Source organism: Mobula hypostoma, chromosome 9 (genome assembly GCF_963921235.1).
Source record: "Mobula hypostoma chromosome 9, sMobHyp1.1, whole genome shotgun sequence".
Classification (NCBI taxonomy): Eukaryota; Metazoa; Chordata; class Chondrichthyes; order Myliobatiformes; family Myliobatidae; genus Mobula; species Mobula hypostoma.
In genome coordinates, this window is record NC_086105.1 from 62,237,304 (window position 1) to 62,257,935 (window position 20,632).

Genomic DNA, 20,632 nt, shown 5'->3' on the forward strand with positions numbered 1-20,632 from the left:
AAAAAGGCACAACAGCAGCTCTTTCACCTCAGACGGTTGAGGAAGTTTGGTATGGGCCCCAAATCCTACAAACTCTCTACAGGGGCACAATTGAGAGCTACCCTGACTGGCTGTATCACTGCCTGGTATGGGAACTGTGCCTCCCTTAATCGCAGGACTCTGCAGAGAGTGGTGCGGACAGCCCAGCGCATCTGTAGTTGTGAACGTCCCATGATTCTGGATATTTACAAGACAGGTGTGTAAAAAGGATCCGAAGGATCATTGGGGTCCCAAGACACCCCAACCAAAATCTATTCCAGCTGCTACCATCCGGGAAATGGTACTGCAGCATAAAAGCCAGGACCAACAGGCTCCTGGACAGCTTCTTTCAGCAGGCCATCTGACTGATTAACTCATGCTGATTTGTGTGTACTTTATATTACATTGTCTGTTCTATTTATTATGAATTATTATAAATTAAAATGATTGCACATTGCACATTTAGATGGAGACATAATGTAAAGATTTGTACTCCTCATGTATATGAAGGATGTAAGAAATAAAGTCAATTCAATTCAATTCTAAAGGGACATTTTTCTTTTCTGAGGCTGTGTCCTTTGGTCCTAGCATCCCTGTATAGGAAACATCCTCTCCCCATCCACTCTATCTAGACCTTTTAATATTTTATAGGTTTCAGTGAGATCCCCCTCATTCTTCTAAACTCCAGCGAGTACAGGACCAGAGCCATCAAATGCTCCTCATACATTAACCCTTTCATTCTTGGGATCACTCTCGTAAACATCCTCTGGACCCCCTCCAAAGCAAGTGCATACTTTATTTGAAAGGCCAAAACTGCTCGCAATACTCCAAATGAGGTCTGATCAGTGCCTGTAAGGTGACATTGTGCAGTGGTCAGTCAACTAATCATGTTAGAACAGCAAGCCACATTCCCGATTCAAAGGCCTGCATTTTTGTTGTGGGACCTTACTCTTCTGAGAGTCAGAAGCTAAGAGTCATGTTCCTTATGTCTGTGCAGTCTAAGGCATCAACATAGATTAAAGAACAACAACTTATTCCATATCTATACTAACCTCGAACTACATATAATTTTTATTCTTTATGATTGTTAGATGTTGTTTTTGTTGCATGTCACACCAACACACCACAGCAAATTCCTAATATAGTACATTTAAATGTATATGGTGAATAAAGTTGATCCTTGATTATTTGATACTTCAGTATTGGGAGAGTACTTCTCAGTCAGAATTTTCAACTTTTGTTGGTAAAGGTGGGGGTTGTTATGCAAAGACTTAGCCAGCTCTCTCAGCTGAATGTAAATAGACATTCACCATCTGGATGAATGGGGAACTCCAGTATGTCCTCATGTTCCTTAGCCAACATTGCTGACTATCGGAATCGTTGATGTTTCAACGGTTTCAATTGACCCTTGATCAATTGGAACCCATGAAATATCAACAATTCTTTCCCTCCCACAAACGCTGCTCGACACACTGAGTCCCTCCAGCAGACAGTTTAATGTTAACTAATTAGCCCCAGGTCAGCCTTGGTCCTTGGGGGAGAGCAAGTCAGAATCAGAATCAGGTTTATTAACATTGGCAGGTGTCATGAAATTTGTTAACTTAGCAGCAGCAGTTCAATGCAATACATAATATAGAAGAAGAAAAAATACATGAACAAGTAAATCAATAACAGTGTATGTACATTGAATAGATTAAAATTGTGCAAAAACAGAAATAATGTATATTAAAAGAGTGAGTTAGTGTGAACTGTTCCTCATTGTCCGTGTTCTGTGACACTCAGGGGGAGAAGGTGAAATGCACGTACCGCAACACTTTCCATGAGGACCTCGAAGGCTGCCAGCAACCGTGCACCCTCGTAATCCAGAAACCTAAATGCTGCAGCAACTACTTTGGAAAAAATTGTAAAGGTGAGAGGTTGCCTTCTGCCCAACCAACGTGCTGCTTGGGTTATGACTGAGAGGATGTGCGTGAGATTAATCCCAAATCCTTCACTTCTAATTCGCTCCCCATCTCTGGCCTCAGATGTGTTTGTACTCCTGTAGCTTTGGTTTTCCGTTTCCGCCCTTCCAGAGAAGATCAGCTTTTTCTGGCACATGGACATCGAAGCATACAGTTAAATACAATTTTTGCATCAAATTAATTGCTGAATGTTGTTTTTTTTGTTGCATATCGCACCAACACACCACAGCAAATTCCTAATGTATGTAAACGTATAAGGTGAATAAAGTTGATCCTTGATTGTTGGTCCTTAACCCTATAAAACCCATCACAATCTTGTAAACCTCAATCGCTACTGCCCTCATTGCTCGTCTACTTTTCAGTACAAGACCTGTAAGCAACTGCTTCCCTTCTGTTGTAGCTTGCCCAGGCGGTGCTGAGAATCCATGCAATTCCCACGGGGTGTGTGACGACCAGCTCACAGGTTCAGGAAACTGCACGTGCAAGCCTGGATTTAAGGGGTCTGCTTGTGAGCTCTGCTTGCCTGGGCGATGGGGACCAGAGTGTACCGGTAAGCTGATGCTGAACAGAAACCGGCTTTCTGTCATTTTTGTTCCTGTAAAGGAAGGATGTGGAAGCTTTGGAGAGTGTGCAGAGGAGATTTACCGGAATGCTAACCAGATTAGAGAGCATGGTTTACGGAGAGATTGAACGAGCTAGGGCTTTTCTCTTTGGAGTGAAGGAGGTGTACAAGATAATAAAAGGCATAGATCGAACAGACAGCCAAATGCTTTTCCCAAGCCAAAAATGGCCAATATGAAAGGAACGAAGGAGGATGAGCAGTGACTTGATAGGGTAAGAGGAGTAGATCGGATGCACAGCCATTCTGAAGGCAGAGATGGCTCATTCAAAGGGGCATAGTTTTATGGTGATTGGGGGAGGGTGTAGGTGGAAGTCAGAGGTACGTTTTTTAACACTGAGAACGGTGGGTGAGTGGAACACCCTGCCAGGGATGGTGGTAGAAACAGATTTATAACAGACATTTAAGAGACTCTTTGACAGGCACACAGAGTACAGTGCAAAAGTCTTAGGCAAATATATATATCTAGGGTGCCTAAGATTTTTCACAGTATGTATTATCTCTTTCAAGTTACAAAATAACACTTAACTAAGCTAATACAAAGCTAGGTACTCTTATTTCTGTTTCCTAACCCCATTCCTATTCTAACCAATACAGAGTACTGTGCAAAAGTCTTAGGCACCCGAGCTATATATACTGTATGTGCCTAAGACTTTTGCACAGTACTGTATATGAAAGAAAAATGGAGGGCTATGGGGGAGGGAAGGATGAGATTGATCTTAGAGCAGGTTGATCTTTGGCACAACATCATGGGCTGAAAGGTCTATACTGTGCAGCACTGTTCTATGTTCTGTGAACCAAACCCTCACGTTTTATCACGTGTACAAATCAGAACTCAATGGACTGTGAATTTGCTTTTCTTCCAGACTGTGAGTGCACTGAAAATGGAAAATGTGAGGAGGGTATTGAGGGCCAAGGAACTTGCTTCTGCGATGAAGGTTGGACAGGCGTCCGCTGTGAAACACAACTCAGTACGTAAACAGCAAATGAAAGGCAGCACAGGTCGAAGCCTGTCACATTTTGTTGGTAGCTTTTAAACTCATCTGCTTTCAGAGACTTTAATACATTATTAAAGGTGATATCAAGATTATTTAATTATTCAAAAATTTATACAAACTAAGACAGAGAAGCAAAATTAATCAATTTCGCCCATCCAGTCTGCTCCACCATTCTATCATGGCTGATTTTTTTTCAACTCCATTCTCCCACCTTCTCTCTGTAACCCTTAACCCCTCACCAATCAAGAAGCAATCAGTCTCTGCCTTAAGTACAACCAATGGTCTCCACAGCCCTCTGTAGCAAATACACAGTAAAATGAATCAAAACTGAAGCATTTTACAAATCAAAACAGACATTGGGCAAAAGAAAATAGTTTTTTTAAATTATTCCTTTTCTCCAAGTAAACAATCCCCATTGAAATATACAGTTTGTCCTATTCCAAACCTGGCTGGTTTTGGATCGGCATGGGGGGTTTCCTCAATGTAGATGTTGGAGATTCCCAGCATTAATGGAACAGAATGACAGACATGACAACATCTGTCACTCAGTAATTCCCAAACTTAGAGTCAAGTCTTCCTAAATTTGGAACATTCAGTGATTCCCTTTAGAATCACTGGCCAGAACAGTCTGAATCCATTGGGTTTCTTTCAATAAACCAGCAGAAAGAAATACATGGATCTCTGAATTTCCAAGGTGTTTTCTTGGTGTCCATTTCCAAGAAGCACATGCTATTGTATTACAGCCTCTGATATTGCATACATCAGGATGCTTTTTACCAACTAAGCTCAGTATTCAATACCATCAATCCCTCTGAGCTAATAAATAAGCTTCAAGACCTTGGCCTCAATACCTCCTTGTGCAATTGGATCCTTGATCTCCTTTCTTGCAGACCCTGGTCAGTGTAGATTGGTAACAACGTCTCCATGATCTTCGTCAGCACAGTTACACCACAAGGCACTACAAAAAGTAGTGGATATGGCCCAGTCCATCAATAGTAAATCCATCCCCACCACTGAGCACATCTACATGAAACACTGTCGCAGGAATACAGCACCCATCGTTAGGGACCACCCCCAACCCCACCGGCCAGGACATGCTGTCTTCTCACTGCTACCATCAGGAATGAGGTATAGGAGCCTCGGACCTCACACCACCAGGTTCAGGAACAGTTATTACCCCTCAACCATCCAGCTCTTGAACCGAAGGAGATAACTTCCCTTGCCCCATCACTGAAGTGTTCCCACAACCTATGGAATCACCTTCAAGGACTCTTCATTCTATATTCTCAATATTTATTTATTGTTATTACTGTATTTGTTTCTCATTGTATTTGCATCCTTTGTTAATTTTTGCACACTGTTGTGAACACCCAAATTGGTGCAGTCTTTCATTGATGCTGTTATGGTTATTAATCTATTGACTGAAACTTAGGGTTGTATATGGTAACATACACTGTATGTACTTTGGACTTGGTATAGTAATGGTCATGCCTCTTACCTACAGATGTGAAACCGCAGTGTTCCCCTCCTTGTTCTGCTGATGCGGTCTGCAAGGAAAACAATACCTGCGAATGCAAACTCTACTATGAAGGTGACGGACGCACCTGCACAGGTAGTTCACCTTCTCCATCGAGGGCCGTCTGCGGTGATGTGCTTGTGCAAAGTGGGGAGACAGAGAAGTTTCCTGATGAGAATTAATGTGGGAAGGAGTGAGAAATCAATCCCTTCACCCTGATCTTCCGTCCAATGGCTGATCTGTGACCTAACTCCAAACATCCCACACTCCTTAAAACCTTCACCTGTGTAACTCATTTATGCCTGCACCGAAGACCTTCATACATAATGTTCAACACTACTGTCAGGTGCCACTTTACAGGTGCCTCCTGTCCACACGCACATTGTCTTCTGCTGCTGTAGCCCATCCACTTCAAGGTTCCACGTGCTGTACATTCAGAGATGCTCTTCTGCACACCACTGTTGTAATGCGTGTTTATATGAGTTACTGTCACCTTCCTGTCAGCCTGAGCCAATTTGGCCATTCTCCTCTGATCTCTGTCATTAACAAGACATATTCACCCACAGAACTGCCGTTCATTGGATCTTTTGGGGGGGTTTTTTGCACCATTCTTTGTAAATTCTAGAGGCTGTTGTCTCTGAAAACCCCAGGAGATCGGCAGTTTCTAAGATACTCAAACTACCCCATGTGGCAGCAACACAGTCAAGATCACTTAGTTTACATTCCTTCACCATTCTGATGTTTGATCTAAACAACAGCTGAACCTCTTGACCAAGTCTTCATGCTTTTATGCATTACGCTGCTGCTGTGTGTGATCGGCTGATTAGATATTTGCGTTAACAAGCAGGTGTACATAATAAAGTGGCCACTGAGTGTAGTATTTCCCCTCCCCCCACTCACAGTGAGCTGAAACCAAAGCTACCAGCAACGAGTGACCTGTTGTACTACTAAGCTAAGTACAGCATGGAAGTCCAATAGTTAGTATAGCACCTGCGATCACTTTGGTTTTAAATATATTTATAGGAGAAAAGATTTTAAAAATTCAAGTTTAGAAACCTTATTTTTCTATTATTAATTTTTAGTGTTACGCTTGCTAAAGTATACGAGCAAGCAGAAGGCAGATATGACTGAGCAGAATAAATGCAGAATTCTATTAAGCCTGATTTTTTTTTTAGAACCCTCCTCGGTACAAGACACACAAGTGGGCAAGTTGCTCTTTGCCCATCTCTTTTTAATCCCTTTTCAAACTCAGGTGGAAAATATACCAATATATTTGTTTTCCCAGTAATCCCTCTCCAAGGCTAGCAACTCTTTAACAGACTAGGAGGAACTTTCTGGCGCTTGTTCATCCATTGAGGGCAGAACCTCTGCTCCTGTACTGTAAAGTTCTATGATTCTAAATCTATCCTTCAGGACACCATCAATCTACAGGCCACGACACACAGGGACTTGGGCTATATTTTTAATGTGTTAATATATTTTGTAACCATATGTTTCCTGCTATCATAGTTACATGTGCTGTGTGCTATGTGTGACTCTTGGTACTGTGTACCTTGGCCCAGGAGGAGCACTGTTTCACTTGGCTCTATTCCGGTGCATGGTTGAATGACAATTAAACTTGACCTTGCCATGCCACGAAATTTCTATGGTCCATTATCACTGTATTAGGGTAGCATAGCAGTTTGCACGGCACTATTGCAGCAGGGGGCGTCCGAATTCGGAGCTCAATTCTGGCACCATCTGTAAGGAGCTTGCACGTTCTCCCCATGACCGAGTGGGTTTCTTCCCTCATTCTAAAGGCACTCTGTGAATGAAGTCACCAGAGAAAATTGCTGGTAGATATGAAGCAGCTTCTTTATTCAACAAAACAAGATATAGCAGGCAGCACATTGATGCCCTTTCAGTTGAAGATCTCACTGGCCCAAAGTGGGGCTTGATATTTTATGTGCTAAACATCAAAGGACAATTCTATACTTACAATGCTTCTTTGAAACCACACACCTCCTGATACGTACCCACACCACGGACGTCTAAATGAATTTTAGTCAGCATTGTCTGGTCTGTGATTCATGGCTTTTAGGAATCTATTGGTCATTTAAATTAAATCCACAATTTACATTCAGATTTGAAGACTGGTGGCTGAGAAGTCATTTGCTAAATATAAATGTGTGCTAAACCCAAAAGTCATTCTAAGACGGTTTAGTAGGTTAATTAGTTATTGCAAATTGTCCTGTGACTAGGCTAGTGTTAAATCAGTGGGCTGGTGGACGGTGGGGGGCCTGTTCTGCACTGTATTTCTAAATAAATAAATACCTTGAGAATATTTTACTGCAGTACTACTTTAGGCTGTAGAAGCGTAGAAGAAGGGGGCAGGAAGGGTCCCCTCGAGCCATTCAGTAATATTATGGCTCACTTTTTCTCTCAGTGCCTTACTCCTGCACACTCCCATTTCCCTAATTAAGATTCAATTCAAGATTAAAGATTGTTTATTGTCATTCTTCAGTGCATGAGTGTAAAGGAGAACAAAATGATTGTTACTCCGGATCTGATGCAGCGTAAAAAACACAATAAATGTAAATATAAGAGCACCCTATAAAACACAACGTACAAGTAACTGTTGAGTGTGGACGGATACACACAAGATTGGCTTATATACATAGATTGATTGTATGTACATAAAGTGACGCTAGATGCAGGAGTGTCTGTACGTAAGGTGTCTCAGACAGGAGGCGATAAAGTGCCAAAGTGACTCTTGGCAAGAGGAACTCTTCTAGGTAGCGTCAGGACGTGTGACAACCGAATAAAACAGTGACTGTATCAGTGTAGGAGAGAGGTATGGGGTGTGAGTGCATGGGGGGGGTGGTGAAGGGTGCTGAGGGGCTGTGCAGAGGAGTGGCTGATGTGGATGTAATGATGGTGGCTGGTGGTGGGGTGGGTTAATGGGCAGACATGTTGATTAGTCTGACTGCTTGGGGGAAGTGACTGTTACTGAGTCTAGGGTTCGCACTGCGTACAAAGCTCTGCTGCCGCTTTTGACTAACTTTATTTCTTATCGCCCAATCCAGTCGTTAATCAGTGCAGGCAGGATAACGGAGGCTGTTCGGAATTTGCCAAATGCTCCCAAACTGGCGTAAATGTCACCTGCAAATGTCAAAGAGACTACTCTGGCGATGGCTACGTGTGCGACCCAATAGATCTGTGTGCGGATGGGTACAACGGAGGCTGCCATGAACATGCAGTCTGTACAGTGACAGGCGCGGTAAGCATAAAGTGACTCAGAGAAATTTAGTAACAAGTTTATCTGCTATATGCATAAACGTGAATGTTTAAATAGTCACACATAGCAAACAAAAAGCCAATCGATAAATCTTCTGGTGAACCTTGACCCAGGCATGGATTGAATTGGTTTATTATTGTCACAGATAGTGAAATAAAGAGAAAAGGATTTTTTGTTGGTGCCATCCAGGGAGATCATTCCATACGTCATTACATAGGACTAGAGGTCTTAGGTTAAGGGTGAAAGGTGAAATATTTAAGAGTAACTTGAGTCTGGAATGAGCTGCTGGTGAATATGATGGATGCAGATTTGTTATCAACATTTAGGGGAAGTTACTTAAAGTTGTTATTGCCAGGGCTGGTAATGGGGACAAGCTCCCACTACTTATTAAGTGCTCCCAATGGCGTGCACCCCAAATAGTCTCTAACAACCAAGACCAGCTCCTGGCCTTCACATAAGACCATAACACAAAGGAGCCGAAGCCGGCATTCGGCCCATCGAGTCTGCCCCACCATTCTATCATGAGCTGATCCAATCTCCCATTTGGCTTAGCTACTAAGCCCGGCAGAACCATTTCTACTGACAGGAGAAGTGACAAAGGCAGGTTACTGGTGCTTTAAAACCAGTCGCTTCGGGCAGATGGAGCTCATCAGCCGTGATTGGCAGCTCATCCAGGAGAAGGAAAACTCTGATCTCAAACCTCCACTACCTTGCAGCTATACCCATTCATGGGGAAGGCTTCGAGAGGAAACCCTGAGCAAAAAATCTGGGGCTGGAGTCCGTAAGGCAGTCCTACATTGAGTTCAATGCTGACTGGCAGCTCCTGCAATGCTTCTGGTGCCAAACTGTATCGGTCTCCTCAGATGTGTGGAGAGGAGGAATTTGCTACATGGGCAACAGCTTGCTCTCCATATCATACTGCTCAGGCTTGCATATCTAGACAGATAGGACCCAATATCCATAGTCAACCCTGACAAATACTGACAATGTACTTATCCATTGAGACTCAACTCTCAATGGATAAGTACATGGTTGGTGGGGTGGGGGTAATGGAGGGCTATGTTCCAGGTGCAGATAGATGAAACTGGACAGAAAAACTGGTTCGCATCGATTAGATGGGCCAAAGATCCAGTTTCTAAGCTGTAGTGGTCTATGATTCTATAAGGTAGTGAAAGAATACAGAGTGCAGAACATAAACCCAGTTGCTGCTTTATTAGGTACACCTGTACACCTGCTCATTAATGCAAGTATCTAATCAGCCAATCATGTGGCAGCAACTCAAAGCATAAAAGCACGAAGACATGGTCAAGAGGTTCAATTGTTGTTCAAACCAAACATTAGAATGGGGAAGAAATTAGATCTAAGTGACTCTGACAGTGGAAAGTTTGTTGGTACCAGATGGGGTGGTTTGAGTATCTTAGAAACTGGTGACCTTCTGGGAATTTCATTCACAAGTCTCTAGAGCTTACAGAGAATGGTGTGAAAAACATCGAGTGAGCGGCAGTTCTGTGAGTGAAAACACCTTGTTAATGAAAGGGGTCAGAGGAGAATGGCCAGACTGTTTCATGCCGCAAGGAAGGCGACAGCAACTCAAATAACCACATGTTGCAACAGTGGTGTGCAGAAGAGCACCTCTGAATGCCGACCCTTGAAGTAGGTGGGCTACAGCAGCAGAAGGCCATGAACAGTCACACAGTGGCTACTCTATCAGGTAAAAGAGGTAACTAGTAAAGTGGCCTCTGAGGGTAGTGTTGCAATTGCAGGGAAAGTACAATGCAGGCAGATAAATAAAGTGCAAGGGTCATGAGGAGGTAGGCAGAGGGATCGAGAGTTCAACTTTAGTGTATGAGAGGCACTCAAGGGCCTGTTGGTAGTGAGAGAGAAGCTGTCCTTGAGCCTTGTGGTACGTATTCCCAAGCTTTGTATCCTTTACCCGGTGGATAGGGGGAGGAGAGAGGACCACCAGGCTGGGAGGAATCATTCATCATGTTGGCTGCTTTCCCGTGGCAGCAGGATATTCAGACGTAGTCAACAGAGGGGAGCAGCGTTACGCGATGGTCTGGTTGAGTTCACAATTCTCTGCATCTTGCAGACCAGGACTGCTTAACGCAGCTGTAATTCATGTCAAGAAGTAAATTTTTGCTGTAGCGTGCTTTGTGATAACCTGAGGCTGCTTCTTAACCCAACTGGTCAATGTGTCTATTAGGTTCTACTCAAGATATTTTCAGCCATATATCCTTCTCTGTATAGGCTTCATTTCTCGTTCCCTGTCTCCTCGATTGGTAAGAGACAATCCTTTCCTTTCACATTCTCCATTGGATTTAGAGTCATAGAGTCCTACAGCACAGAAACAGGCCCTTCGGCCCAGCTGGTCCTTGTTGACCAAGGGGTCCATCTCAGCTAGTCCCATTTGTCTGAATTTGACCTATAAACCTTTCCTATCCATGTGCCTGTCCAAATGTCTTTTAAGCAATGTAATTGTACCCGTATCGGCCACTTCCTCTGGCAGCTCATTCCATATACACACTACCCTTTGTAGGAAAGGTTTGCATCTCAGGATCCCAATGGATAGGAGGGGTTTAGAAAGATACAGGCCAAACACTAACAATGGGGACTAGCTTGGTGGACACCATGGTCAGAACGGTCAAGTTGGGCCTTTTTGCATGTTGCATTACTCAATAACTATGTTAAATCTTAATCCTTGCACCTTAAACCTGTGCACTCTATTTATTTTAAACTATCCTGTAGCTATACTAATGCTGATCCCAATAACCAGAAGGATTTCTACATCCACTCTTTTCAAACACTTAAAAATTTGAAGACCTCTTTTTTGAACTCCTTGACAAAATAGCTGTACTGTTCAGTCTAATCACAAAGTTACAAGTCCTTTAATTGCAACTCCCGTTAAGCTTCATAGGGTAAGCATTTAAACCTGTAACTTGGTTTAGTATTGTCACATGTACCAAGTGAAAAATTTGTCTTGATTACCGTCCAATCAGATCAATTCATTACAATGGTGCATTGAGGTAAAACAAGGTAAAACAATAAAAGAATGCAGAATAAACTATTACAATACAGACACAGAATAGTGCAAGTAGACAGTACGATGCAAGGCCAGAAGGAGGTGGAACGTGAGGTCAAGAATCCATCTTAACGAATGATAGAAACATTCAATAGTTTAAAAACAGTGAGATAGCTCTGTCCTTCAGCCTGGTGGTACATGCTTTTGGGCTTTTGTATTGTCTGCAGGATGGGAAGGGGGAGAAGCGAGAATGCCCAGGGTGTATGAGGTCTTTGATTATGCTGGCTGCTTTACTGAGGCATAGAACATGAAACATGAAATATAGAACATTACTTGGGCCCATGATGTGGTGCTGGCCTTTTAACCTTTCTCCAAGATCAGTCTACCCTTCTTCCCACAGAGTCCTCCATTTTGCTTTCATCCATGTGTCTATCTAAGAATCTCTAAAGTGTCCCAAAATGTCTCCAGATGAGAAGATAAGGATCCATTTGCAGAGTGGGATTGGAGCCCAAGTTTTGTTGATTATTACTGAGGGGGTGACGATGTTGAATGCTGAGCTGTAATAAATAAATAGCAGCCTGACACAGGGATTGCTATTGTCCAGTTGATCCAAAGTTGAGTGGAAAGCCGATGAGATTGCAAGTGGAAAGAAAGCCAGTGAGACTGCAAGAAGGGTGGACAAAGTACCTGGAGGGAAAACGAGTTTCCGTGAAGTGCTGAACAGTGTCCACAACTCTCTGCCATTTCTTGCAAATATGAGTTTCTAATCAAAATCAACAGAGAATACTCTACACACGCCATCATTAACTGTTGGTTAACCTGATGCCCTTTTACAACAGAACAGACGCAAGTGTGCATGCAAAGATAACTACATTGGGGATGGAACCAACTGCACAGTCAAAGAGGTTCTCGTTAATCGATGTCTCCAAGACAATGGAAAATGTCACGCAAACGCCAAATGCACAGACCTTCATTTTGAGGGTAAGTGTTATCTGCATTTTAATATTTGTATTTAAAGATCCGAGAAACCAGCATTAGAGATATGCCATTTGGACTTTCAAGCCTGCCCCACTATTCAATATAATTAATGCTCAGCTCATCTCTTGTGAAAGTTCTCCATTACCCTTCAATCTTTCCAACCCTTCAATCTCATGAAAGAAGCTTAAAAAGATAGAAGATTAGTTTTATTTGTCACATGTACATCAAAACATACAGTGAAATGCATCATTTTACGTCAATGACTAACACAGGCGAGGACTGTGCTGGGGAAGCCCGCAAGTGTCCGGTGCAAATGTAGCCCACCCACAACTGACTAACCCTAACCCATATGTTTTTGGTACGTGCAAGAAAACTGGAACACCCAAAGGAAACTCATGTGGTCGCAGGGAGAACATACAAACTCTTTACAGTCAGTGGTGGGAATTGAACCCTGATCTTCCAGCCACTGGTTCTGTAAAGCATTGTGCTAATCGCTACATTATTGTGCTGCCCCCAATGATTTAGTCTCCACAACCCTCCACAATGGAGACTACCCTCTGCCCGAAGAATTTCCTACAACAAGAATTAACTTTAGAATTCCACACTAGAGACTGAAACTTAAATATCTAGTCTCACACCCCAGTGCAGTACAGAGTACTGGGAAGTTAGCTTAGCCACCTTTCTAGTGAAATATTTATCCTAAGTTACCCACTTTCTAAGGAGAATAAAAGATGGAATATATTGAAGAGTTTTTTGAGGAATTAACAAAAGGACTCTAGATTCAAGCTTTAACAGTGATGTGTGAAAGCATTACATGTCCATGTTAAAAGATAAGCACAGTATCAGAAAATTCCTGTCACTGTCTGTAAGGAGTATGTACGTTCTCCCTGTGATCGCATGGGTTTCCTCCCACAGTCCAAAAATGTACCAATATGTAGGATAATTTGTCATTGTAAACTGTCCTGTGATTATATGGGGGGGGGGGTGTATCTCAATAACTAAATAAATAAAATGTAACTTTGTTTATTGCATAATAAGAAGTAACAATCAAATTGTTATTCTGTTGTTATAAAATACCAGATAAGACTATAAAACTATCAGTTGTAGGAGCAGAATTATGCTATTCCACCCATCAAGTCAACAGTGTTAGAACAGTGGTGTGCAGAAGACCATCTCTGGGGGCACAACAGGCTGAATCTTAAAGTGGATGGGCTACAGCAGCAGAAGACCACAGACATATGCTCAGTGGCTACTTTATTAGGTAAACAAGGTGCAAAATAAAGTGGCCACTGAGTGTATGTTACCATATACTACCCTGAGATTTGTTTTCTTAAACCATAAGACATAGGAGCAGAATTAGGCCATTCAGCCCATCGAGTCTACTCAATTTATTATCCCTCTCAACCTCATTCTCCTGTTTCTTCCCGTAACCTTTGAATCCATTACTGCTCAAAAACCTATCAACCTCTGCTTTAAATGTACCCAATGACTTGACCTCCACAGCCATCCGTGGCAAAGAATTCCACAGATTCACCACCCTCTGACTAAAGAAATTCCTCCTCGTCTCTGTTCTGAGGGGACATTCTTCTAGTCTGAGGTTGTCCAATCTTGTGTTACCATGACAAACTTTGAGGTCACCGAAAGGCTCAATTTGTCCTGGATACTGTTTGAACTGTGTTTTTTCTCTTCATTAGACAAAAAAGTGGGCGTTTTCCATCTACGATCTACAAAGGGACAATACAAGCTTAACTATACTCAAGCACGTGAACTATGCAGTGGACATGAAGCCGTGTTGGCTACTTACAACCAGCTATCCTACGCTCAACAGGTCTGTTGCCTCTTTCTGTGCATCCTTAAAGCAGATTGGTTTTTGTTCTTTCATGGGGAGTAGGCATTAATGGTAAGGCAACACACATCAAAGTTGCTGGTGAATGCAGCAGGCCAAGCAGCATCTATAGGAAGAGGCGCAGTCGACGTTTCAGGCCAAGACCCTTCATCAGGACTAACTGAAGGAAGAGTGAGTAAGGGATTTGAAAGCTGGAGGAGGAAGGGGAGTAAGGGATTTGAAAGCTGGAGGGGGAGGGGGAGAGTAAGGGATTTGAAAGCTGGAGGTAAGGCATTTATTTCCCATCCCTAACTGCCCCCTAGAAGGTGATGGTAACCCATCTTCTTGAACTACAGTGGTCTTTCTGGTGACAGTGGTTCCAGAGTATTGTTGGGTACAGAGATCCAGGATTTAGACTAAGATATGATGAAGGAATGGGATATATTTCCAGATCAGGATGGTGTGCAATGTGGATGGGAACCTGCAGGTTGTGGTGTTTCCCTGCACTACATCCTTCTTGCCTATAGAGGTTGCAGGTTTTGAAGGTCTTATAGGAGGAATTACACATTCATCGCTAGAGAGAGGTCATTGGTAATTGGTTTGCTGTTGTCCTGTGTACTGAGATATAGTGAAAAACTTTAACAGGTAGTCTATGCAGATCATTTCACAATAACAGTACATCAAGGTAGTACGGGGGTCAAGCAAAACCAGAATGTTACAGTTCCAGAGAATGTGCAGTGCAGGTAGACAATAAGGCGCAAGGCCATGATGAGGTAGACTTGAGGTCGAGATTTCCCCTTATCATCTAAGAGAGAAGTCTGATGACAGTGGGATAGAAGCTGGCCTTGAGCCTGGTGATGAGCAGAATGGGAGACTCTTCTGTGTTATCTAGGACCTTTCCTGTGTTATCTAGGACCTTTCCTATGTTAATGGAGGACCTTTCCTGTGTTATCGAACACCTTCCCTGTGTTGCAAGTGCCCAGACAGAATGAAGTTGTTTCTCTCCAGTTTATGCTCAGTCTCTCTAATGCAGAACCACAGGCAGGCAGTCTGATTCCATGGCATTTTCATCCAAAGTGGTTGTGCTGTCCGCGAACCTCTCCAGCTTCTCCACAACTCCTTCTTGTTTTCCTTTCATCTGTACATACCTAGCTGTGCCCTAAGCCAATGTAAATTGCCTTATCCATGCCTTGGTAGCTACAATATGCAATAATTTTGCATTGAGCATGTTTTGTATTAAACTGGACCAGTTTCAACAAACATGTAGAATAATCTACTCACTAAACACTGGAAGAGCCCTATGAGTCAGGAAGCATCCGCGGAGGGAAATGGACAGACAACATTTTGAGTTGAGGCCCTTCCTTTGAACAGGATCTCTCCACGGTTTTGTGTGTTGGTCATTCAAAACGTTTGATGAAACACTGGAGAACTCAGTGGGTTTGGCAGCATTGTGGAGGCAATTGGACAGTGAGCGTTTTAGGCCGAGACCCATCATCTGGACTGGACTCCTCCAGCATTTTGTGTGTTTCTCCAGACTCCAGCATCTTCAGGCTCTTGTGTTGAAAGACCTCCTGGTTCTGATTTCAGGCGGGATACCACATGTGTGCAGCAGGTTGGCTGAATGGACAGAGGGTATCTTATCCAACCAGTTACTCCAATCCGAAATGCGGTGAGGGTCACGTGGGCATTGTGGACTATGGCCCCCGGGTTAACACCAGTGAAAAATGGGATGTCTTCTGCTACAGAATGAAGGGTAAGAACAATCTTACTCCATACCATGGAAACCTTTTCTGTTGGGGGGAGAAGTTTAAAGGTGAGGAGCACCAGTGATCAAAGTTCAGTTCCTGCTGCTCTCTGTGAGGAATTTGTATATTCTCTCTGTGAGGAGTTTGTATATTCTCCCCGTGAATGCGTGAGTTTACTCCGGGCACTCCCATTTCCTCCCACATTCCAAAGACCATAAGACATAGGAGCAGAATTAGGTCATTCGGCCCATCGAGTCTGCTTTGCCATTTCACCCTGGCTGATCCATTTTTCTCTCAACCTCATTCTCCTGCCTTCTCCTGGTAACCTTTCACACCCTGACTAATCAAGAACCTATCAACCTTGGCCTTAATTATACTCAATGACTTGGCCTCCCCAGCCCCCTGTGGCAACAAATTCCACAGAATCACCACTCACTGGCTAAAGAAATTCTTCCTCATCTCCATTCTAAATGGACATCTCTCTATTCTGAGGCTGTGCCCTCTGATCCTAGACTCCTGCACTATAGGAATATCCTCTCAAATCCACTCTATGTAGGCCTTTCAACATTTGATAGGTTTCATTGAGATACCCCTTCTAAATTCCAGCCCAGAATATTAATTGCTCGTCATAAGATAACCCTTTCATTCCCAGAATCATTCCAGTGAACCTCCTCTCCAATATCAGCACATCCTTTCTTAAATCTTAAACACAGAGTATTGTGAGCAGTTTTGGGCCCCAAGTAAGGCCTCACCAGTGCCTTATAAAGCATTACCTTAGATGTATGGGTTAGGGTTAGTAAGTTGCGGGCACACTGGAAGCATGATGACACTTGTGGGCTGCCCCCAGTACATCCTCAGATTGTGTTGGTCGTTGACACAAGCGATACATTTCACTCTAATGTGATGATGTACATGTGACAAATAAAGCTCATTTTAAAAATATTTAAAAAGTTAAACAATAGTAAAAAACATTTAAAATGTTTAAAAATCTGATTAAATAAACAATTAATTAGATAATTACACAACGCGTTTCACTTTATGTGTCAATATACACTTTGTACATGTGACAAATAAACCTAATCATTAATCTTTCTATAAAAGCCCCTGTTTTCAACACAGACAGTGGTAGATGTCTGGTACGGATTACCAGAGGGTGTGGTGGAAGCAGGCAGTTTGCTGGAGACTAAGAAGCTTTTGGATAGACACGTGAATATAAAGGGAATGAACGGATAATGATGACAGACAGGAAAGAGACATTTTGTATAAAAGTAGAATCCTGTTTGGCCTGTCCGGTTGCTGAGCTCATCTATGTTCTACGTAATGGTCAATAGTTACTCATTCAAGTGTTGCTCGTGTTTCTGTACAGATGTTGAGTGTACCTGTAAGGAGGATTACGTGGGCGATGGATATTCGTGTAACGGAAACATGTTACAAGTTCTAACCAGCGTTGACAAGTTCTCCTCCTTCCTGACAGTGAGTAGATACATTCTAGTCATTGCATGTCACAACAGGCCGGTTATTTTTTGTTTGTTTATTTATTTAGAGATACAGCACGGAACAGACCCTTCCAGACCAATGAGCCGCGTCGCCCAGCAACCCACCAACCTAACCTTAGCCTAATTACAGGACAATTTACAATGACCATAAGACCATAAGACATAGGCAGAATTAGGCCATCTGGCCCATTGAGTCTGCTCCGCCATTCAATCATGACTGATCCTTTCCTCCCCTCCTCAGCCCCACTCCACAGCCTTCTCCCCATAACCATTAATACCATGTCCGATCAAGAACCTGTCAAGCTCTGCCTTAAATACACTCAACGACCTACTAACCAGTATGTCTTTGGACTGTGGGAGGAAACCAGAGCACCTGGAGGAAACCCACACACTTCATGAGGAGAACATACAAACTTCTTACAGATGACGCCAAAACTTAACTCTGAATCCTAGAATTCTCTTCATATAGAGAAATCCTACACCCAATTCACCAAAAGTTATATTTAAAAAAATTAAGGGAATTCACACATCTCTCCACTACAACAAAGTGACAATCCTCAGAGAATATGCCATCCCGAGTTTAGCCATCTGGTGCTTAGAGCCTGGTAGGGTCACCCATGGCATAAGGTGAAGGGGGAGGTTCCAGCCAGAAAGCGATCCAACCAAGAACTCGACGGTGGAGTTGGCAGAAGATGATGACACATCACAACAACAGTGAAGATGGAAGAAGGCTGCAGCAGTGAAGGGTCACCAGTCATCTTGCATTTTATGCTACTGGACCCTGACCCTGATCTGTCAAGGACCATGTGGTGGCTGCTCATGTGTTAAACAAAGTCACATACAGGCAGTCTCCTTTTAATATATCCTGGATCGGCCTCTACACCTCTACAGGCATCTAAAGATCCACCATAGACACCCCTTAGGAGAACATCATCCTTGACTTGAGTGATTACACTGTCCTACTGAATTTTTATATATATGTAACTCACGCTTTGGCTAGTGGCTTAATATTGGGAATGATAGCCCCGCCCCAGGCCCGGCCAAACTTAAGAAATCTCATTTGGCTGAATGCTGCTCCATATGTCCCCTGTTACAAATCAGTACCACGAAATATCAAACAGTACACAATATGCGATTAAATGATTGAGCTTTATAATTCTTAATTTGACTACATAGTTAGTAAAGAAACAAAAAAACAAAAAGGGCCCATTCTTATGAAACTCAAACATTGAAGCTCACTAATAGGCCGTTCATCCACCATCGACCTCCTGCAACTGTCGCTGACCTTCGGACCCTCGCTCCAAGTCCACTCTGTCCAGCGGTCTACCAACTCTGTCCATTTGCGTCTATTCTCCTCATCTCTCCCTGGCAAAAAGACTGTGAATTCCTGGCTCCCAGACACACAAGAAAGAACAATGTCCCACTCATTGGCTAACATACCCCGTTATCTCTAGTCCTAACCCAAGCATTGCTGCTACAGAGAAACCATTACCTTAGCAGTGGAACATTACAGAAAAGCCATTACATTAGCAGTGGAACTTTACAGCGTGTTACATATACATATATATATAAAACAAAATTGTGTTATAGATCTATATAAATCACATAATTTTGGATTGTTGAAACATGATAAAGCAATCTTTATACATCCACAAGTTATTTTATGTCTTGTAGTCTACAATCTGACAGCATGAACACTGAATTCTCCAACTTCAGTTAAACTTCTTCCCTTTGCTCTTTCTTCCTGATCCACTCATTTCCTCACACCTAGTTTCTGTCCCCTCCTCCATCCATTCAATCTGCCTGTCAACCCCTTACTCCCCCCACTGGCTCCTCTCCCCATCTCCCCATCTCCCTATCAATCTGCACCATCTGCAGCCCTTTGCAGCCCCCATCTCCCAGCCCCGACTCTATTTCCGCTCTTCCCTCCTCCAGGACAGCAAATGCAATCTCTAGCATTCATTTTGAGAGAATTAGAATATAAAAGCAAGAATGTAATGCTGAGGCTTTATAAGGCGTTGGTCGGACCTCACTGGGTGTACTGTGAGCGCTAGTTCACAGACATCATGGCCAGATATATCAGAGCCACATCAGCTGTCATTGGCTCCTTGATGGAGGCAGTGACTCACAGTTACTCACAGTGGGGCATCGTTAAGAACACAACATTGCTTGGTGAGTGCAGAGATACAGAGAAGGGTTGACAGTACCTCTTCCTAGAGATGCTGCCTGGCCTGCTGCGTTCACCAGCAACTTTGATGTGTGTTGCTTGAATTTACAGCATCTGCAGATTTCCTTGTGTTTGAGCTAATTTCATGCACTGAGTACTTAACAACACCCATGTATAAAACAAGTTGATCTTTCCAAGGGGAATAGGATAAGTCCTTTACAGTGGAAAAGAATGTACAACTAAAGGGAATCAGAATCAAGAATCAGTTTTATTATCACTGACAAATGATGGGAAGTTTATTGTTTGCATGGATGTATTTGACACCCAACCCTGTAGGAATAGGGAACATTGATACCTTATTTCATGAGTCATTCAATGCATACCCCAAACTAGGTGTGACAAAATAGAATATCTCACCAATACCAAATGTACAGTAAATAGGTAAAATTTCTTGAAGTACATATGTTCTACAATTTATCCCATTTATTAATCCAAAATATTTAAATATTTAATTAAATTTGTGTTTTTGATGTCCTTGAATCAGTGAAGCAGTGTCCTTAAAACGACTGTTGGAACTGTAGGGTATTAGTGAATACTTGGTAATGGTGTATTGACATTCAGAGGAGTTGATAAAAGTCAAGATCCAGTTTTACTTTGATCAAAGTGGATTCCACTTCACTGAGACACTTTGGGACCAGTACATTTTGGCCTAAGTAAGCCGCTGTCCTAATTAGTTGAAGTTTCACGGAAATAGTTAAAAAAGGTATGAAAAAGACAAAAGACCATTTAACAGAGTTACAAATTATATATTTAAATGAAACCCAGAACAAATTGGAATACTACTACAGTACTATAAAACTGTGTATTATTTCCAAAATCAGTGCAGTCACCTAGTGCAGATAATGCACTACCTTCATACAATGCTTTTGATGACTGTATCCTCTAAATCTTCATTTTTATTGTAACATTCAAGATGATTGATGATATCTTCAAATTCTTTGTAGTTTCTA

The 20,632-nt window shown here is 42.6% G+C and overlaps 1 protein-coding gene across 6 annotated transcripts in view; it reads left to right on the forward strand.

Moving 5' to 3' along the window:
* The window catches only part of stab2 (stabilin 2), a 215,217-nt gene that overhangs the window by 175,493 nt on the left and 19,092 nt on the right, over window positions 1-20,632 (forward strand). For all 6 annotated transcript variants that reach the window (XM_063058388.1, XM_063058389.1, XM_063058392.1 and 3 more), the window contains 9 exons: window positions 1,801-1,927; window positions 2,380-2,529; window positions 3,465-3,569; window positions 5,101-5,208; window positions 8,178-8,371; window positions 12,251-12,392; window positions 14,084-14,217; window positions 15,802-15,967; window positions 17,326-17,432. In XM_063058388.1, the coding sequence (XP_062914458.1) occupies window positions 1,801-1,927; window positions 2,380-2,529; window positions 3,465-3,569; window positions 5,101-5,208; window positions 8,178-8,371; window positions 12,251-12,392; window positions 14,084-14,217; window positions 15,802-15,967; window positions 17,326-17,432 (1,233 nt within the window). The remainder of the gene's footprint in view (window positions 1-1,800; window positions 1,928-2,379; window positions 2,530-3,464; window positions 3,570-5,100; window positions 5,209-8,177; window positions 8,372-12,250; window positions 12,393-14,083; window positions 14,218-15,801; window positions 15,968-17,325; window positions 17,433-20,632) is intronic.